We start from the raw sequence: 21,457 nt of genomic DNA on the forward strand, positions 1-21,457 counted from the left end.
GGCAACTACCAAAAACTTACTAACCATCAATCTGCAAGTTCCCCTGAATAAAACGATACCCCATATGTATGGGTGCACATAAAGACGTGGCCACCAAATGCCCCAAAACAGGGGCAATGCATAAGGGCAATTTCAGTTGAAATTTTGGGGGCTGCGCTCTATGTGCACTTCCTGCAGTTTTTCAGTGTTAACCCCCCCTACCTGTGAAATAACCCCCACAATCTATATATTTACGAAAAGTGCACACCTTCAGCTATTCAGAGACACCACTCTTCTCTTTCTACATGGAAAATTGTGGCCGCAGTCCCTTGCAGAAGTTAGCGCTTTGGTCAGAAATCAAGGAAAAACCAGATACAAACCTAGATTTCTCCCCAAAATCTCCATGGCAACTACCAAAAACTTACTAACCATCAATCTGCAAGTTCCCCTGAATAAAACGATACCCCATATGTATGGGTGCACATAAAGACGTGGCCACCAAATGCCCCCAAACAGGGGCAATGCATAAGGGGGGGCTGTGCTCTATCTGCAGTTATTTAGTCTAAACACCCCCATACCTGTGAAATAACCCCCGCAAACTATATATTTCTGAAAAGTGCACACCTTCAGCTATTCAGAGACGCCACTCTCCTCTTTCTACATGGAAAATTGTGGCCGCAGTCCCTTGCAGAAGTTAGCGCTTTGGTCAGAAATCAAGGAAAAACCAGATACAAACCTAGATTTCTCCCCAAAATCTCCATGGCAACTACCAAAAACTTACTAACCATCAATCTGCAAGTTCCCCTGAATAAAACGATACCCCATATGTATGGGTGCACATAAAGACGTGGCCACCAAATGCCCCAAAACAGGGGCAATGCATAAGGGGAATTTCAGTTGAAATTTTGGGGGCTGCGCTCTATGTGCACTACCTGCAGTTTTTCAGTGATAACCCCCCCTACCTGTGAGATACCCCCACAATCTATATATTTACGAAAAGTGCACACCTTCAGCTATTCAGAGACACCACTCTTCTCTTTCTACATGGAAAATTGTGGCCGCAGTCCCTTGCAGAAGTCAGCGCTTTGGTCAGAAATCAAGGAAAAACCAGATACAACCCTAGATTTTGGTCAGAAATCAAGGAAAAACCAGATAAAAACCTAGATTTCTCCCCAAAATCTCCATGGCAACTACCAAAAACTTACTAAACCTCAATTTGCAAGTTCCCCTGAATAAAACGATACCCCATATGTATGGGTGCACATAAAGACGTGGCCACCAAATGCCCCCAAACAGGGGCAATGCATAAGGGGGGGCTGTGCTCTATCTGCAGTTATTTAGTCTAAACACCCCCATACCTGTGAAATAACCCCCGCAAACTATATATTTCTGAAAAGTGCACACCTTCAGCTATTCAGAGACGCCACTCTCCTCTTTCTACATGGAAAATTGTGGCCGCAGTCCCTTGCAGAAGTTAGCGCTTTGGTCAGAAATCAAGGAAAAACCAGATACAAACCTAGATTTCTCCCCAAAATCTCCATGGCAACTACCAAAAACTTACTAACCATCAATCTGCAAGTTCCCCTGAATAAAACGATACCCCATATGTATGGGTGCACATAAAGACGTGGCCACCAAATGCCCCCAAACAGGGGCAATGCATAAGGGCAATTTCAGTTGAAATTTTGGGGGCTGCGCTCTATGTGCACTACCTGCAGTTTTTCAGTGTTAACCCCCCCTACCTGTGAGATAACCCCCACAATCTATATATTTACGAAAAGTGCACACCTTCAGCTATTCAGAGACGCCACTCTTCTCTTTCTACATGGAAAATTGTGGCCGCAGTCCCTTGCAGAAGTCAGCGCTTTGGTCAGAAATCAAGGAAAAACCAGATACAAACCTAGATTTTGGTCAGAAATCAAGGAAAAACCAGATAAAAAACCTAGATTTCTCCCCAAAATCTCCATGGCAACTACCAAAAACTTACTAAACCTCAATTTGCAAGTTCCCCTGAATAAAACGATACCCCATATGTATGGGTGCACATAAAGACGTGGCCACCAAATGCCCCAAAACAGGGGCAATGCATAAGGGCAATTTCAGTTGAAATTTTGGGGGCTGCGCTCTATGTGCACTACCTGCAGTTTTTCAGTGTTAACCCCCCCTACCTGTGAGATAACCCCCACAATCTATATATTTACGAAAAGTGCACACCTTCAGCTATTCAGAGACGCCACTCTTCTCTTTCTACATGGAAAATTGTGGCCGCAGTCCCTTGCAGAAGTCAGCGCTTTGGTCAGAAATCAAGGAAAAACCAGATACAAACCTAGATTTTGGTCAGAAATCAAGGAAAAACCAGATACAAACCTAGATTTTGGTCAGAAATCAAGGAAAAACCAGATAAAAAACCTAGATTTCTCCCCAAAATCTCCATGGCAACTACCAAAAACTTACTAACCATCAATCTGCAAGTTCCCCTGAATAAAACGATACCTATGTCTGGTTGCACATAAGTACATGGCCGCCAAACCTGAAAATGCATAATATTGGGGCTGCACTCTATGCACCCCTTTTTTTTTGCCTGCACCCGAATGAATGGGATACGCTCGGGTGCAGGCACATGTAGCCGATATACGCATGAAAACGCGTGAGAATGCAAAGTCTCGCGTTTTCATGCGTATATCGGCTACACGTGCCTGCACCCGAGCGTATCCCATTCATTCGGGTGCAGGAACAAGTAGCAGGCGTAGGGCTGAATTTTCGGCAAGCGTTTTTCCACTTGCTGAAAAAATCAGCCCTACGCCTCGTGTGGCATCAGCCTAACCCTTGGCAATAGAAACTACCAGAACAATCTTAGCACCTCTGGACCTTTCTAGAACAACTGAAATCAAATGGAATAAAACCACTAAAAGCAATCAAAGAACAATAGTTGCAATGAAATCGGTAAGAGCCCTGGATCCACCAATGTCACTGCAAAAGCAACCTTTTTGGGGGCACTAAACACACAATAAAGAACAATGCAAAGATAAAACACCGTAAAATCCAATAAAACCACCTAAACCAACAGAAGAACAATAATTGCAATGAAATCGGTGGTCAGAGCCCTGGATCCACCAACGTCACTGCAAATTCAGCACCAAATAGCAATAAAAAAAGTTACAGTGCAATAGAATAATTCAAAAACAGAAATCAATTATGAAAATGCCAAAAAAACACTAAAATGCAACCAAATAAATCAGATAATTATAGAGCAAGATCAGAAATAAAGTTTTAGTAAAAAAAAGACTGCCAAAGAAAGCAAAGACAGAAAGAAAAGAAAAGAAAGAAAGAAAAAAAAAAAAAAAAAAAAGTGTAAGTGTGTGTGTAAGTGTCTGTGTGTGCTTGGGAAAGTTGTAAATAAGTGTGTATGTGTACAAAAGTGTAATAATGACAAAGATAGAAGAAAAAATGCAAAAAAAAAAAAAAAAAATTTTTTAGACAGTTGAGATAGAAATAAGCAAAATAAACAGTGGTAGAGAGTTGTAGTTCAGCTTACCCAAGGCAGGCAGACGATCAGGGGCGATCAATCCAGCAGGAAGGCAGCAGGGGAGCTCCATCTCGTCGAAGTGCGCAGCAGGAGTGAGGGAGCCGACAGTAGGCGGCGCTATTTAAAGGGACAGCAGTGGACACGTCATCAACGCGTGTCCACTGCTGTCATTGGCTGGCGACGCGATCGGTGCGGCTGGGGGACCCGGATCGGTGAGTATGTTCTTCATTGCTCGTTGCCTAGGGGGATCTGAGGGGTTTACAAGCGCTGCGCTGCTTTAAAAGCGAGCGCAGCGCTTGTAAACCCGACAGTGCCATTGGACGTAGATTCTACGTCCCATGGCACTTTGGTCCCTTGGTACCTGGGACGTAGAATCTACGTCCCTTGGCACTTAAAGGGTTAAGTGCTCTGCCTGTCTGTCTGGAATAAATCGTGCAGCTGTGGTTGTATTGTACAGTGTATTAATCAATGAAATTGTTTATTAAATGGGGAGCAATAGCTTAGGGTAAGAACTACTATTTATAGTAGAATACCCATTTTAGGTTTTTCAGGAGACCAGAAAAAATAGTGTAAAATTTGGGAAAATGTGAAATCAGGGAAATGTATTGTACATGATATATTGGTTGGACCACAGAAAAACCATGTCAAATGCAAAATTGAGGTTTCACTGTATTTACGTCTACTAACATTTTTTTTTTAGCATGTAAACTGCATTTTTACCAACAGCTTGAATGTCCATATAAATTCTTTGGTAATATTGATTTAAAAGGAGACTCTGTTCCCTCCTCCCATTTAGATGAATTAACAATCTCCTCTTTGTTCCACAAATGTGTTTTGCAAATTCATCCATACCTGAGCATAAGGAATGGTTGTGATGGATAGCATTTTTTAAAAAGTAGCAAATGTTATTTGCTAATATTCATGATATTCATGTTCAAGGTACATATTTAAAGGTGAACATTAAACTTTTCCTATTTAGAGCAAAAATAACAAAAACCAAATTAAAGTATGTAAAGCACAGTTCATTTTATCAATGTTAAAAAAAGGTTATACTGTCCCTCTACTGAGCTGAGATGTTCTACAAACAGGTATATGAGAAAATATACAAATGCATTCCAGGGTTTTATGGTCTGAACACGTTTTTATTTTTTGCTCTGCTTCCTCTAAATATAGAATAGTTCTAGCAGAATAATATTGAGCTATAAATGATTGCAGATCACTACAGACAACCTTGAAAAACCCTGTGTTCTGTGACAGAGAGTATGCAGAAGCTGGTGAATATTCTTTGTTTCTGCAATAGCCCAAAGAATCCAACATCATTTCCTTTACAAATTACAACTGGCTACTATTTGGCACATGCATTCTCATCCACCAATAGCAGCTTTATTTTTCCTTTAAAACTAAACATACTGACCAGCATTCATTCGAAATTTATATGGTCGAGCAATGATTTGTTGCAAAGATGGGGACCATGTGTGACTTAATAGCTATTTGTGTGCCGTTTTTTACAGAACTTTGAAGCTGGATTTTCCTGCTGTGTTCATTGTTCTTCGTAATCTCACAAGAAGTTATTTTCACTAGAGGAATAATCCTGTCTGTACTTTCTTAGAATGTTATTCCACTCTGTCTTGGCATGTGTGTCCTTTTTTTATTTTGCATTGCAAGAAATGACTGATGATGTGTCCTGAAACAGCACATTCACTGTTTATTATTTAAATTGCCTTAAATGCATATAGGCTTAGTGAATGAACCTGGGCCGCCAGTATTGAAATAGAATCCATCCTCTGGTGTCACCTATGCAAATCTATAAAATTTCCCTTTAAAACAGTTCTATCTACATTGCGTGGCACAACTGATTTTGTCCCTTCTCGCTCAACAACAAGCTCCCCTTCCTTTGCATTTTGGCTGCCGTTTCCTTATAGTGAAGTGGCTCACATAAGAAGAGGAATCTTTAGAGGGATGGATTGTGGGTATTTTGTTGTTGCCCAGTGCTATTGTATGTATAAATTAACACTTGCATTACAGTTGAATTATATTTTTAAGCGACTGTTCAAAATGCCAGTGCAGCAAGTTTATGTATTTTTTTTTTATCAGCAGATGTGTCATTAGCTGTGTTTTCTGTAAGAGCTGTTGTTTACATTAAAAATACAATTAAAATAAAGCTTGCATTTTTTTTTAGCTCTTAAATATACAAAACTCTGTGTTATAGCAGTCAGTAATTAATTTAATCAGTGAACAGCCTCTTTGAAATCTTTAAATATATGGCTCTCTTGTTGTTCAAAGGTTAATAGTAAGGCTGCAGCATCCTTTTAATTCCTTAGATATCATTTTCCTCCTCTAAACCACTCGGCCCCCACCCTCAGGAACTTACTTTGGCTGTTGGATCCTGGGCATGCTCTGTTCTTCCAGCTCAGATTACTAAACCCAACCTTTCAGTCTAGCTGCCAATGTAGACATGACATTGCTGGTTCCCATAGAAACTCTGCTTTAGATGTCTGCTCCTATTTTTATTTTTCTAACCTCCTCTTCTGAGATCAGCTTAATCGTTACAGTGCTCAATCCAAGCAGAACTTTTTATCAAAGTAAGTTCTGCCTGTGTGCGCCTGCATTGTTGATAAAATGTATGCTACATAGGGGTCTTTGTGCATGTATGCTGTTTGCAGATTTGAAAGTACCTGATGATGTGTCAGAGGGAAAATGGTCACAGTGTGAAAGCTGCTGTTTGATAGAGGAAAATGTGATGGTGCTGACAAACAAAAGGCATATATGCAGTACAGATATTGCCATTTGGGTGGGCGTGATGTGCTCTACATATATACATTGTAGCAAAATGTAGGCTTTACATAAATATGCAGTGTAACATTGCTTCCGTGTGCACGTACAAATTTCAGATTTTCATAGTGATGGGGCATTTTCTTGGCCTTGGTTATTTTTCTGCAGGCTGAGAACCTGCTCTGTGTGGAACTAGCCTAAGGCTGATGCCAGACGTGGCGTAGGGCTGGTATTTTCAGCAAGCGGAAAAACGCTTGGCGAAAATACAGCCCTACGCCTGCTACTTGTGCCTGCACCCGAATGAAAGAGATAAGCTCGGGTGCAGGCACATGTAGCCGATATACGCATGAAAACGCGAGATAATGCAAAGTCTTGCGTTTTCATGCGTATATCGGCTACATGTGCCTGCACCCGAGCGTATCTCATTCATTCGGGTGCAAGAATGAAGAAAACAGCAGCACTCCGGTTGCCTCAGGCTTGATAAAGGGCTGGAGTGAAGCCCGAAACGTTGCCTTTGGCACTTGAGTAAAGATTCACATTTTTCAAAACAACTGGAGTGCTGCTGTTTTCTTCATTCTTGAATTTATCTGCCCGGGCAGTGGGTACAGCGTGCACCTGGGGCTGCAAGAAGCTATTTTCACTGTGTAAGCACATGTTAACTGATTCCATTCATTCGGGTGCAGGCACAAGTAGCAGGCGTAGGGCTGTATTTTCGCCAAGTGTTTTTCCGCTTGCCGAAAATATCAGCCCTACGCCACGTCTGGCATTAGCTTAAGGCATAAACAAAATATCTTGCAGTTCAGCAATAATTTAAAGGGGACCTGCCACCCAAACGTAAAAAGCTGCGTAATAAAAGTCCTTTTCAAATTAAACATGAAACCCAAATTCATTTTTATACATTTTAAACCTCCAAACCCATTGTAAAGGCATTTAAAAATCCCAGCTGTCAATCATATATTGCCTGCCCTGCCTCTATAACACAGGCATCACTTTAACTTTCCATTAAGCACTCTCTTTTCCCCTCCCTCCTCACCATCTAATTGTGTAGCCAGTGCATGGGCATATGCATCAGGTCTAACAACCACCATGGGCATGTAGGCACTCGGAAATCTCCACAGGGGGTCACAATATTTAAAAGTAAAATATTCTTTATTCAAAGTTACATTAAAACATGTCCATGAACCCTATGCATTTCATGCCTTAAGGGCACTTAATCATGGGCTAAATGTGAGCCCAGTGGGCAAGGATGTAGACAATACAGGGTAACGGTACCTGGCCACTTGAGAATCAGTAAACTATATACATTTCCTATAGGAAAAAAAAAGGATTTATATAGCACAAGATATTTCTTTCCCAACAGTAATCCAAAAGTTAACTGCCCTGATGCAGTCCTCGGCTTGACAGTGCCTATTCCTGCTTTTGTAATTTGATCGAATTAGCTTGATGTTGCCCACCTTAGGTGGTCATATCGGTAGAAGATCTCAATGTGGATGGGCACCTTAACTAGGGTTACCACTTCTGCCAACGTTTGTTGCTGGACAGGGGGTCGGCAGTGATTCGGGGCCATGGGTTGGAGGTAGAGGCAGGGCCCTGTGGTGTCACTGGATGGTGCTATAATTCAGCGATTGGTTGATCGCTGTGTCAGTGAGTCCTGCCCGGCCTTCCTAATTTAGAAAACTGGCCCGGGTCAAAACTGGACAGGTGGCTTAAATGTATTCTTGTATTTTACAATAGCGTTACATTTTTCCATTTAAAAAGGTTTCTATTATTTAAAATGTAAGGCACATAGTTTCTTATCTAAACCTTAGTGCTATAACTAGCTAATGTTTCACTAAATACCTTATCTAGTAGTTTGACTTGCACTGCACTTTTCTCTTGGGAGGTACAGTGGGAAGTAATGCACACCACATGGATGGGAGGGGAGGGAGGGAGGCAGGGGGGTGGAGGGAGAAATATGATGTAATGAGCAACCTAGTCCAAGCTGTTAATCTGAACCATGTGTGGGAGACAGTTTTAGCCTGCAGTTTGTACAATATATAAAGATCTGGATTTTGCCTGTTTGCACAAAAAGTATTTTTCTTTCTTGTGGATAACTAATATGTTTCATACTGCAGCTACAGAAACACATCACAATATGGAATGGCTTATGCTGTACCAATGTGTCCTTTTCACATTTTGCTTTTGTTAATTTTGTATAAATGTTATTTTTTGCTTGTAAGTCTTAGAAAATAAAAAATGTTTTATATTTATTTAGACCACCATGTGGTCTTGATTATTTGTATCCTATACTTAGTACATTAGCAATCTCTGTTTCAGGTTGGCAGGAAAATTATAAATAATGCTAAACACATCAGCTTGTGATTCTGTGGAATCTGCTGTTCAGAAACTACTATGGCTTCAGTCTGGGGCAATTAAGATTTTATTAGGCAGTCTAGAGAATGGAGTGTTTTATTCAAATATTTTTTTTATTAAATATGGGGGGGAAATGGTCATTAGTTATTTCTCTTTACATTGGTTTTCTTATATAAAAATAAATGTTTGTTAGGTATCTTCAGCTGCTTCTATTCTGTTGCTGAAACCATATCTGATTGCTAGTAAAGTTGCTTTAAATGAAGAATTGGCAGCTGTTAGGGCTAAAAATGCAATCTATATTATATATAAGAACTGAACATTGAAATGTAGCAGCAGTGTACTCCCTTGATCGGCTTGATTTTAGTGAATAGGTCTAATTCATATGCCTATTGTTTTTGTTACGAAATACAGGTATGGGATCCCTTATCCGGAAACCCGTTATCCAGAAAGCTCCGAATTACGGAATGCCCGTCTCCCATAGACTCCATTTTAATCAAATAATTCAGAATTTTAAAACTGATTTCCCTTTTCTCTGTGGTAATAAAACAGTACCTTGTAATTGATCCCAACTAAGATACAAATAATCCTTATTGGATGCAAAACAATCCTATTGGATTTAATTGCAGTTTTATTGATTCTTTGGTAGACTTAAGGTATGGAGATCCAAATTACGGAAAGACCCCTTATCCGGAATACCATTGGTCCCGAGCATTCTGGATAACGGGTCCTATACCTGTATATATTTATATAATTATATAATTATATTTATATAATTATTTTGCTTCTCCCTGGTTCTTTAGAACAAATGTAGCAGGAGAAGAAGGTAGTATAATTAACAGTCTATAGATAAACTTCCATATACAGGTATAGGACCCAATATCCAGAATGCTTGGCACCAAGGGTATTCCGGATAAGGGGTCTTTCCGTAATTTGGATCTCCATACCTTAAGTCTACTAAAAAATCTATAAAACATTAATTAAACCCAATAGGACTGTTTTGCATCCAATAAGGATTTTTTATATCTTGGTTGGGATCAATTACAAGGTACTGTTTTATTACGACAGAGAAAAAGGAAATCAGTTTAAAAATTCTGAATTATTTGATTAAAATGGAGTCTATGGGAGACGGGCATTCCGTAATTTGGAGATTTCTGGATAATGAGAGTCTGGATAAGGGATTCCATACCTGTATAATAATGATCATCTTGTATCTTTTTACACAAACTATCTTTAGTACATGGATAAGGAAGGGAAAAAAGTAAGGGTAAAATATGTGTTTGTAATTAAAAGAATATGCAGAATACATCTCTTGCGCTCATGAATTACATACGGTAGTTCTAAATATGTTTTTACTTTTTTACTGTTTGTGACTTGTACTACTCAGTATAGGCATCTCACATTTACCTTAATAGAGCTAGTAGTCGTAGTAAATTTCCAGTGTATTAAGACCCACAAAGTCTGTAGTTAGACCAAATAAACACTGTAATTGGCTATTTGGTAGCCCCATGTGGATTGCTAGCCTACATGAGTCTCTGCTTGGAGTAAAACTGTGTCATTGTACTTCCAAAACGTGCCTCGAAGTTAAAAATGGCCACCTACTTTAAGGCCACTGGGAGCAACATGTTGCTCGCAAGCCACTGGTTGGGGATCACTGTTCTACAATGTTATATCCATATCTTTTTTTCAAGTATTCTCTGTGATCAGACAGCCTTTATTTTCTCTCAGACGTCATTACATTGATTGACAGAGCGATTTGGCACACGGTGAGATTAGTCGCGCCACAACAAATCTCTGTTGTCGCGGGCAACTGATCTCCCCGCAATGCCATCCCACCGGCTAGCATGTAAATTGCCGGTGGGATGGCATACGCTGCGCCACGATTTTCGAAGTCGCCGAAGTTTCCTCTTAAGAGATTAGTCGCCCGTGACAACGGAGATATGTTGCGGCGTGACTAATCTCCCCGTGTGTCACGGCCCTAAGGCATCTCGTATATTTTGTTACATGGGTTTTAACCTTAAAGTGGACCTGTCACCCAGACATAAAAAGCTGTATAATAAAAGTCCTTTTCAAATTAAACATGTTACCCAAATTCATTTTTATATTAACACATCCAAACCCATTGTAAAGGAATTTAAAAATCCCAGCTGTCAATCATATATTGGTTGCCCCGCCTCTATGCCTTAGGCATAGAGGCGGGGCAGACAATAACTTTAGCTTTCCGTTCAGCACTACGTAGATGTCACTGCACATCTCACTTTTCCCCTCCCTCCTCCTCATCTAACTGTGTAACCAGTGCATGGGCATGGCAATAAGGCCCCCCCATTCTGGCACATTAAACAAGATTTTGGCATGATACAAAGTTTGCCTTCATAACCGTGTCCACAAAATGGTGCCTGCCTGCTTGCTTTGATTGAGTAATTCCAATACGGAAGGAAACAAGATTTATATTATTTATATAGAGTAAGTAAAGTTTATTTTGCTCAACTAACAATAAGAAAAAATTTGGAGTTATTTCTTAGGGTGACAGGTCCCCTTTAAACTAGGCTAGAAGGAAATATCTGAAAGACTCCAATTCCAAAGTTTATTGATTTTCTTAAAACTGGGATTTAAGCCTCCAGTTTATTGAATTAAAACTCCCTTCATCTTCTGTGAATGGCTGTTCTAGTTCATTGTCATCTGATAGACTATGGGGCCCATTCATTAAAGCACGCTTGACCACGATTGAGAAAAATTAGTATTTTTTCTAACTTATTTATTTAGTTATTAATTCAAGCTTTGGTATCGTGACTATCTTTTCGCCAGGTTGGGACTGTAGACTGCCGTTGAGGCTTACAACATCATACATTTTGTTTCAAAGCCAGAAAGGTTTTAGCGCCGTTTACAATCGTTCGGATACGAAAATTTTGTGACTTTCGGATCGCAACCACAATATTTTCGTACGACCAAGAAAAGAATTTTCGTGCAATTTTCACACATCAGAAATTATCGTGGTTACTCCGAATCCAGTTGTGCTTTTAATTGCCAAAAATTTATGGTTTAATGAGTGGGCCCCTAAGTCCCCCCTACCACCCTATATATTTTTAGCCTTCTTCCCTCTAAAAAAACACTGGCATCAAGCACCATGTTAATCAGCCAGGCTGGTAAAATATGCACCAGTCCTATGTCCTAATTTATCTTTTTTTACCCCTCTCTGTACCTCTCTCTGTATGTCTTTTTTTTTAAATAAGATTTCATTTTGCATTTTCAAAACAAATGTTACAAAGAAAGCAAGAAAGAGAGAGAAGGAGAAGACAAAGAAGCAAACTCTCTGTATGTTTAAGCCTTTTTTTCTGTGTTCTAAAGCAACTTTTTTAACTAGTTGTTTTGCCACCAGCATAACATTATGTAGATTATTTACCATTAAATTCAAGTTCATTGTTTTATTGCTATAGAGAAAAAGGAAATGATATAAATAAATCTTATTTGCTTTAAAGGAGAAGGAAAGGCTAAGTCACTTGGGGGTGCCAAAATGTTAGGCACCCTCAAGTGACTTTAATTGCTTACCTTGTACCCTGGGCTGGTGCTCCTGTCAGGAGAAGTCCGCACAAGGGTACCTGTAACGAGCGCTTCCTTGTATCTTCTGCCGGCGAAACGCCTGGGCCGGCACATGCGCAATAGAGTGAAAAGCCGACTTTGTTGTTAAAGTTCGGCTTTTCACTTTACTGCGCATGTGCAAGCACACCAACACGGAAGAAGGAAACACTGCAGCTACCCTGGGCTGGTGTGGTTCTCTCTTAACAGGGGCACCAACCTGGGGTACAAGGTAAGCGATTCTCCTTTAAACAAACTACAAAAGGGTTGGTCATTCCAAATTTTGAATCTTTCTGAATAATAGCCACTGTAAGTGGATAATCAATGCTGTTTTGGGTGTTTTGAAATCAAAACCTCAAATAAAACGTAATATTGGACATAATGGATGTATGCGTATATCTGGCACACATAAAGACCCCATGTGAATGCTTTCCCTGGTTTTTGGTATGATGCATTTTCTGGGTTGAAGGGGAGGGTCCATTTGCTTAAGGGTTACCACTTTGTCCACTCAGCTACAGCTTGTACAATAGATATCTGTAGTCTTTATTCTAATGTCAGTTCTCTTTCTGATGTTTTGTGCACAAAAATGGGAAAATAATTAGGGTGCTTATGTAATAATGTGCTATATTGTCTGTACTAGCAACTGTCTGCCGCTGTGTGTTTGTTAGCCTGAGGCCCTTCCAGCTGTCACATTCAGAATTTCAGCAGCTGAGAATCTGCACATCTCTGTACCAGGCAGTGCTATACTGGCACGGCTACACTGGCAGAGCATGTGGGGGATGATCCTTGGGAGCCTTTATTTATCATCTGTCTTTAGCATTCTAGCTCAGGTGGAGAGTACACAAAGAGTTTCTTTGAATACCAAATAACGCTTACTAGTTTTTCAGTTTCTGTACTGTTTAAGATTTAATGTAGCACAGTGTAACGGATATGGGTTCTCAGGTATAGCTCTTTCTTGAAGGAGTCTGTGTTTACATTTACTTTGCTGGCTTTTGACTCAAAAACATTAGATCAAAACCGTTTATAACACCTTCTTAACTATTTAAAGCTTGGCATACACGCACCAATGATGGTTTCGTATTCGGTTCGTGTATGGCCCCTCAACGAGGCGCCCAATATCGCAGAAGGATACGGATATCGGTTGACTCGTCAATCAGCCAGGTTAAAAGATTTTGACTGATATTCAGAGCTGAATCGGCAGAAGGAGGTAGAATTTCTATTGTTTCTACCTCCATATCTGACGATTCAGTCCTGAATGTCCTGAATGTCAGTGGAGGGTGGGAACGAACTTTATAGTGGTATTTTTAGTAGTATTTTCTAACAGAAAATTGCAATTTTAAGTAGGAAGGGTCACCCCCTGGGATAATAAGATAAGATTAGAGTGCACACATGTATGTTCACATAATGGACAAAGTTATTTCTTTTACTCTCACGATACTTCCTGGTAAAGTTAGAGCTGCATTATTTCCTGTCAGGTGATCTCTAAGGGCAATATTTACTATATATATATATATATATATATATATATATATATATATATATATATATATATATATATATATATATATAAATATATATATATATATATTTCATATTCCAGTTTGGAAAGATTCTTTAATATGCTACTTAATATGATATAAACTGTCTGTTTGTTAAGTATTCATTTTGTCTTTTGTCCTGGTGTAGAATTGTTTTGCCTTCAATATGGATTTATTCTAGCTAAGTTACCAGTACAAGTGCTGTTTTATATTCGAGGGTTTGCTATGGAGCCCAGTAATACCTAAAACTGCAAAACATCACACAAGTTTAGATCTTACTGCACACACAAATATTTCCACATTTTTTTAATCATCTCGGGGTTAAGCCTAAAATAATTTTTTTTAATGGATAAATAGAATTGCCTTTTCATAGGACATTGAAAAGTGTGTTATCAAAATCAACAAAGCGAGATAGATGTAAATATTGAAATAAAAATTCCATCAAAGTAGTCCTTTTTAATTTAATTTCTAGTTTTTTCACTTTTAAATGATTTGTAATATTTGAAAAATGTATTTTTCCCATATCTGGAGTAAATAAGTAGCCTTTTACAGAAGAAGAATCGGGATTGCTGCATTTGAAATTTTAGCAGCAATCCAGCCAGAAAAATGCCTTATTCAGCATTTTTTTTTATACATGGTAATATCCATTCTTCTGCATTAAAAGTTATTTTTAACAGATTGCAATCTCCCGTGGGCATCAAAGCTCTATGTGTGCCTCAAGACACTGTTAATGTTAATGTGTCTGTATTTCTAACATTGCACTATTGATTTAGTAAAATACAACCCCCTCCCTGGTTGGGGGGGATGTAGACTTTTTTTCCAAGTTTTTTAGCGCTAAAACTAGCACAATTAGAGTTATGGTTCAGAAACTCGAATGTCTGATATTAACTGCAAAAAAAACAAAAACTTGAATGTAAAACCTTGCCATCTAAAAGTTTGCAAGCTGTCCTAGGCAAAGTCAAGCCTTATTTTCAATTTGAGATATTCAAGTATTTGAGTTTTATTTGAGTTTTTTTATTGCACAAGTTTACCACATTAATAAATAATCAAGCATTCCATATGCAAGTTTATTTGGTTTAGAAAAACTCAAATTCACAAACTCCAAAAATTGATAAATAAGCCCATTAGGGTAAATCTTCCACAAAGACAATAGTGTAGCTCTACATTGTGAGTAATACTAACGTGTTCCTTACAGTTATAGAAATGTGTCAGTATCCCTTTAAAGTTTGCTTTTCCTTGTTGTATATCTGCTGAGGATCTTGTGCATATTTTAATTTGTTATTCACTGAGGTGCGACAATATGGCTAGTACACCCATAGCTCATAAGTCACTGATGTTTCTGCAAGCAGTCTGTAAGTTCGCCCTGTCTCTGTGTGGGTTTCCTCTGGGTACTTGGTTTTCCATAAGCTTTTCAAAAACATATAGGCAGGTTAATTGGCTTCTGCTAAAATTGATCATACTGTGTGTAATATCACTATGTGAATGCTTGATGGTGAATGAAGTTACTCAGTGTCTTAACATACCTTGAAGCCACTTTGGGGGTGGGTGGTCTGGGCAATTTCATATGGTGTGGGGTGAAGGGTGGGTTCTTGGAAAAATAAAACACACACAAATTTTGGTGAGGTGCGGGCCTGGGCCCCTGAAGTTACACCACTGACAACATCTATTTATTACAAAAATATGGCTAACACAAACTTTTGGGGGGTAACCACCCTTCCTCAGATGTAGTAAATGAGACATACATAGAAAAGGCACCTAGGTGCACGGGTGTGCATAAAACAGGTTTTGCCTATTGTTATAACTTAAAAGAATTGTCTTTTTTTACTAGTATTATGCAGAGCACACCCAGAATGTATTGTTGTTTGTTACAACTGTTACTGGACCATGAAAAGTCATTATAAGGGCACAGTGGGATTTGTCTCATTTGCTCAAAAATTGACATATTCCTTCTGTACTGTGCCTACGAGAAGAAGCACAGAAGAAAGAGGTAAACGTAGTGAAGTCCCTTAAATTTTTAAAGGGGGCATATTGTGTGAAAAACAATATTGTGCCAATGAATTGTAATATAAATATGTGTGTGCTGAGATTGGAAATATATTTGGAGTCTGTGTTATCCCAGTAAGTGTCTCTTGTGCAGCTGCAGGGAAATGTTTCATACATCTGTCATTCTTGGACAAAACCTGATGATTATTGGCCATGTGTGGGGGGCCTCATAAATGTTCGATTTGGCCAGATAGCCGTAAGGGAAATTCAAGTGGACTTATGATTGGTTTAGTTTTTAATTGACTTATCAAAACAAGTAATATCTTTTTAAAAGGTAGTTCTTGTTTGCCAGAAATTTATATTAGTAAAAAATGGTATTTTATTTTGCAATCATGTTTTAAACCCCATCTACAGTAAATAAACTTTTGTTTATAATAAGCTCTTTTTGTGTATTTCAGGCTCTGATTTATCCTCCTCAGTGTGGCTCTCTGGCTCTGATGCACTGTGGCATTCTTCAGCAGCTTCACCCAGTGGCAGGATAAGTCACACTAGGCGACTCAGCATAACATCTGACAGTGGAGATACTGGTATAGGGACATCTTGCTCTGACAGCCTGGAAGGTGAGTGGAGATGGTTTAAAATAATGTATGCACCCAAGTGCACACATCATAAGCAGAGCCTTAGAGCTTAAATTTCATTCAAGGCACATTTGTCCCATGTATTAACCTAAAGCACCCACTCTGATGTTTACTTTCAATATTCTTACTGTACTAGACCAATTAAATCTGTGGTTGCCCGAAATCCAGGATTTTGTTTAGTATTTGGCTGAATACCAGCACTTTTTCCAGGATTCGGAAATATCCATGTCTGCTTATGGTTTGGATTTATTTTGGTAGATCCATAAATCATGTAACTATTAACTGAATGTGAATGTTTTGTTCACAAACAATAACCTTTTTAAACTGATGTCAGATTTGAATATGCCAATTATGATTTGCATCCGATTTGGTATTTGGCAAAAAAAAAATTTATTTGAAAATAAGTTGGTTTGGTGCCTCCTTAATTAATATAAATGATTATAATGCAACAGGTTACTTTGCCATGGTAGACTTTTGTCATACAGAATCCTACCTTAACTACATTTGCTATTGGTAATTTATATCTGACTGTCTTACACTTCATTTTTAAAAAGTAACCTGTATTATTGCAAAGAAATCATGCACCCATAAAGATAATGGTACAGTACATGGGTCAGCCATGCAAAATCACCTCTCAGTGGGATAAAACGCCCCAAAATACAGTTTATATGTCTTGCTAGGGAACATGCACTACAAATACTACAGTATTTAAATCATGAGTTAGATTAAATTAAATTATGAGTCCATAACTGCACTAGCCCTGTAAAGAAAGTTTATTAAGAAGGGCACCCTCTTAAAGGACCAGTTACCAATACCAGTAAAAATATATATATTTTTTACTTATTTTAATACTTTTTAAAGTTTGTATACGTTCATTTAATTTCAGCAGACAGTTTTTAAAGTTCAAGGATAAGTCCCATTCTCATTGGCTTTGCTCTGACCATCAAAAACCAAATCAATCAATATTCAAATGCTTTACCAGATAAAGATGAGGTATTGTAGAGACAGTCACAGAGAGGATAAGATCCAGCTGATGAATTATTGATGTTGTCTGGGAAAGTGCTCTTGCCAGAGGTTATATGAGTTGCATTTCACACTTCAGCACTTTTCAGGCTATCAGATGTGCAAATATTATTTGCTAGCGCAGTGTAGACAGTTACTGTTACACATTTTATGGCATTAATGAAAAGTATTTTACCATTTTGCTTATGCTGTATTGTGTGCATTTGTTTATCATTCCTGATAAAAAAAAAATAGCATTGTACAACTTATAAGCAGCCCCCAGTGATTTTAATCACTTACCTGACCATAGGCCGGTGCTTTTGATTGCTTAACTAACAGGAGTTATTTAAACTAAATAAATAGCATTGTGTACATTTTCTAATGTTCTTCCAAAAGCACATATAATTTTGCATATATATTTTAGTTCTTGTCAAATTGATAGCTCAGAATTTTTTGTCCTTGGCACCTTAGGAAAAAGGCAGTACAACCAATGTTGATGCCTTTGCTTTGGATATTCTTAGTTTCCTGCAGCAGCCTGTCTAAAACTGTGTCATTTTATCAGTTTAGAAACCAGTGGCATAGCTCCGGAGCTGTCCCTCATTCCCAATTACCCCCCCATTTCCCTGCCCACTTGGCTGACAGCCCACCTCAAATTAGTAAAATTAATAAATCAATAAAAGCAGCCCCATAAAATAGGCACCCCTGTCAAAAAGGTTCTTCTGTATGGTAGTGAAGCCATTGTCCAGAACGAAAAAAAAATGTCTGGTAGTGCCAAATGTCTAGAATACATGGAACCCTATTTAGGGTGATGGCACGCTAGGAGATAAATTGCCTGCAATAAATCTTTCCTCTTGTGTGTCACTAATCTGAAAATGCTTTTCCACTGGCAATAATGTATATTACTGGTGGGGAAACATACATGTTACTTCAGCTTCCTTAAGAAACCCGAACCTTCCTTGCATAGCAACTTATGTTTCCCCACTGGCAATTTACATTATTTACGGTGGGAAGGAAACTAGGAATGTTTTTTCACCCGCAGTTGCATAGATTTTTTTGTGGGTTTCTAAACGTTCCTTTTGCCAGTGCCCTTAATGATTCTGTGACACTGTGTTTGAATAGGTTCCAGGCTTGCTCTACCTATCTGAAAATAGTACTTGGTGTCCTCTCTAAAGGGGTGTATTTATTATCACTGGAGAGAAACATCACTGGTGGTGTTACCCATAGCAACCAATCAGCAATTGGATTTGAACGGTCACCTACATGTTAGAAAACAAAAGCAATGATCTGAGTGCTACAAATCCCATTTTCCTCATTTGTGTGAAGATATACTTGTTGCAGCTGAACTCTCTGCTCTTACATACATGCAAAACAATTTTGGAAAAGAAATGAGACTTTGGAATTGAGCAGCACACTCCAGATAAAGGCATTGAGAAACTAAGGATCACAATGGAATGAGGCTATGGAGAATTTGTTTTCCATACACAATGTTAAATCTCCAAGAGCATTGTTTAATAACTGAATAAGCAGTTCAGCAGTCCAGACATAAAGCCACAATGCTATGATTAAGAATGTAATGCTCCATTACCAAGGATCTGGAGGAAACACAAAAGCCTGCTGTGCTAGGCTAAATAATATGCACACTGTTTGTTCAAGGATTGCAATGGTATTTCTCTTTTGTGGAATTCAAAAAATGATGCTCATTACATTTTGGAGCACAGATGAGCATGAATGAAAGAGTAATATACAGTGCTACATTCAAACACATGCTGCTTTGTGTGGCATCTCTGTGGTTTTTTTTGCTGTAGTTTTTGTGGCTTTGTGTGTAACATGTACTAAGTATATAAAAATCCTTTCAACTAGCAAAAGGGAATCTCTGGTGGAAAGGCCCACGCATTGCTTAAGGTTTTGCGCAAAGTTGCCAGCAGGAGGAAACTTTGCATGACTTTGAAAAACCTAAAGTAAAGGGCATCAGCAAGAATTAGTCTATAGACTTTGTACTGGGAACTCCAAGTGTTCTGGATCCCTCTGAAATTGAAAACCCATGCCAGTAAATTTGCCTACCAGTGCTCCATGTTGACATGGAGTTTTTGCAGTGATCCCTGCTGTAAGATTATGGGAATGAGCATCTGCCAAGCCTTTAGAGCAGCCCTTGGCACGCTTAGCATGTGCATTTTTTTCACCATTTAGATTTTATTTAATTATTTCATATCTTTAGAAAAGATATAACGGTACAGGTTCACACATTGCAGACCAGTTGTTTCTTATACAGCATATTTGGCTAGATTATATTAAAACGAGTATATCATACAAAAAAGCCTTTGGAGACCTTGAGCAGGTTTGGGCCATAAATATCCCTTAAAGGGCCTAATTGTTTCTGTTTTTAATTAGACAATCCTTCTCTAGCCAGTGATTTTAACCTTTGGGGCTGCTTTGGGGTATTTGGCATTGCTTCTAGGCTACTTAAAAAAACAAGAGTCAGAATTACCACAATCAATCCATGTGCCAATATATTTAACCATTTAGTAACCAGGTGGCGCGGCCACTCTGCCACTGTGCAATAAATCTACTTTGATAGCACTTGAGTTTTTGGAGTTTGGGCAGTTAGTGGGTTAAAGAGGAAGTTTTTTCCTTACTGTTGTTTACCGTTGGGGAAAAAGACAATAGCTTGGTTTATGATGCTACCTTCCACTTGGCATTTGATGTGTGTTTTCCATTAAATGGAATGTTTGTAATGACTCCTTACCAGCAATGTCAGGGGAAGTACACCTTTGGGATGATGTTACCATAAGAAGCACAAACTGTAGCTATCGGGAAACATGAGCAGGCCTGCTTCTATGTCCTAAAAGGCAAGAAAGGTCTTTCAGATTTCTTTACTCCTGTGGGTCTCGGTAGATGGTGGGCTAGTGTCATTTATTTTTTATTAACACTGTGATATTGGACTGCTGAAACCTGAGTCTTTTAATTAATCAGATGAACTGCCAAGGTATTCCCATTGACTTAACCCTTTAGTGCAGTGCTGTCCAACTTCTGTGGTACTGAGGGCTGGAATTTTTCTGGCCTACATGGTGGATGGCCAATAATGGAAGTCAGTTTTGACAACCCCCCTTTTTTAACCGCACCCATGGTATCACAAGAGCTTTTAAGACCAAGCCCACAGAAGGTCAACACTGCAAAGCAAGGTACGAAGATCATCGGACATCAACTGACAGCTCTGCTATTAACAGAATTGTCTGAAAACAAGGTTTCAGATACATCTATATGAAACCATTGTTAAAAGTAATTCAGACATTCTTCTAGCTGGGTTTCCCCACCCATTTTTTTCTGGTGTGCCCTAGAGGGTCAGTCCTAAATTTCAGGAGGTATTACTCTATAGACTTTGTGAGGAATTACAGTCACATTGTTGTTAATTTATAAGAAAAAAAAAAAAAGGCCTTTCAGTTTGTAATTCTCCTTTTGAAAAACGGCCTGCAAGTTTAGTGTTTTGCTGTGGTAACTTAATAGCTGTGCAGTTGACTTATTTTTAACGGGTGGGAAGTGACTTCATTTTTTTCTAAATGTATTTCTGGTAGATTTGTAGCCTGTTACCTCATGTCTCATGCTGTTGTCTCCATTGCTTGTACAGTAGACTTGTTATGATGCTAAGCTGATCTTCCTTCAGTCTAGCATATATGTTACTGTAACTGATAATGGTTCATCTGCCACATTTAAAAGTATATTTATGATGGTGATTTAAAAGCAGCATACAATTAAAATTAATTGCTTCTTTTTATAACCCTGTTGTGTAAAAATGAAACCCGCAAATGGAAAAAAGGCTGCAAACTTTTTAATTCCTTAGCCACAAGTAAAATTTGAATAAATAGCTGTATAACTTGAAAAACTTGCGCAGAAACTGGTGTGTTTATTACAAATAAATATGCATAGCTCATGTAAGTTTTAAGTCCCTGGTATAAAATTTTACAGATATGGCCATATTTATTTTAGTGAACTTCAAAGAGTCTGTCTGAGTATTGTTGGGGCCTAAATTGTCCCTATTTTCAAAAAGTAGTTTCAAGTTAAGTTCTCCTGTTTTTGGTAATCCATACACATCTTATTGTGTT

At 38.6% G+C, this 21,457-nt stretch overlaps 1 protein-coding gene across 3 annotated transcripts in view; it reads left to right on the forward strand.

The window, feature by feature from the left end:
* Positions 1-21,457, forward strand: part of cep85l (centrosomal protein 85kDa-like) — a 135,865-nt gene that overhangs the window by 25,674 nt on the left and 88,734 nt on the right. For all 3 annotated transcript variants that reach the window (XM_031902964.1, XM_031902962.1, XM_031902963.1), the window contains exon 2: positions 16,179-16,340. In XM_031902964.1, the coding sequence (XP_031758824.1) occupies positions 16,179-16,340 (162 nt within the window). The remainder of the gene's footprint in view (positions 1-16,178; positions 16,341-21,457) is intronic.

The sequence above is a fragment of the Xenopus tropicalis genome, chromosome 5 (assembly GCF_000004195.4).
Source record: "Xenopus tropicalis strain Nigerian chromosome 5, UCB_Xtro_10.0, whole genome shotgun sequence".
NCBI classification, from domain to species: domain Eukaryota; kingdom Metazoa; phylum Chordata; class Amphibia; order Anura; family Pipidae; genus Xenopus; species Xenopus tropicalis.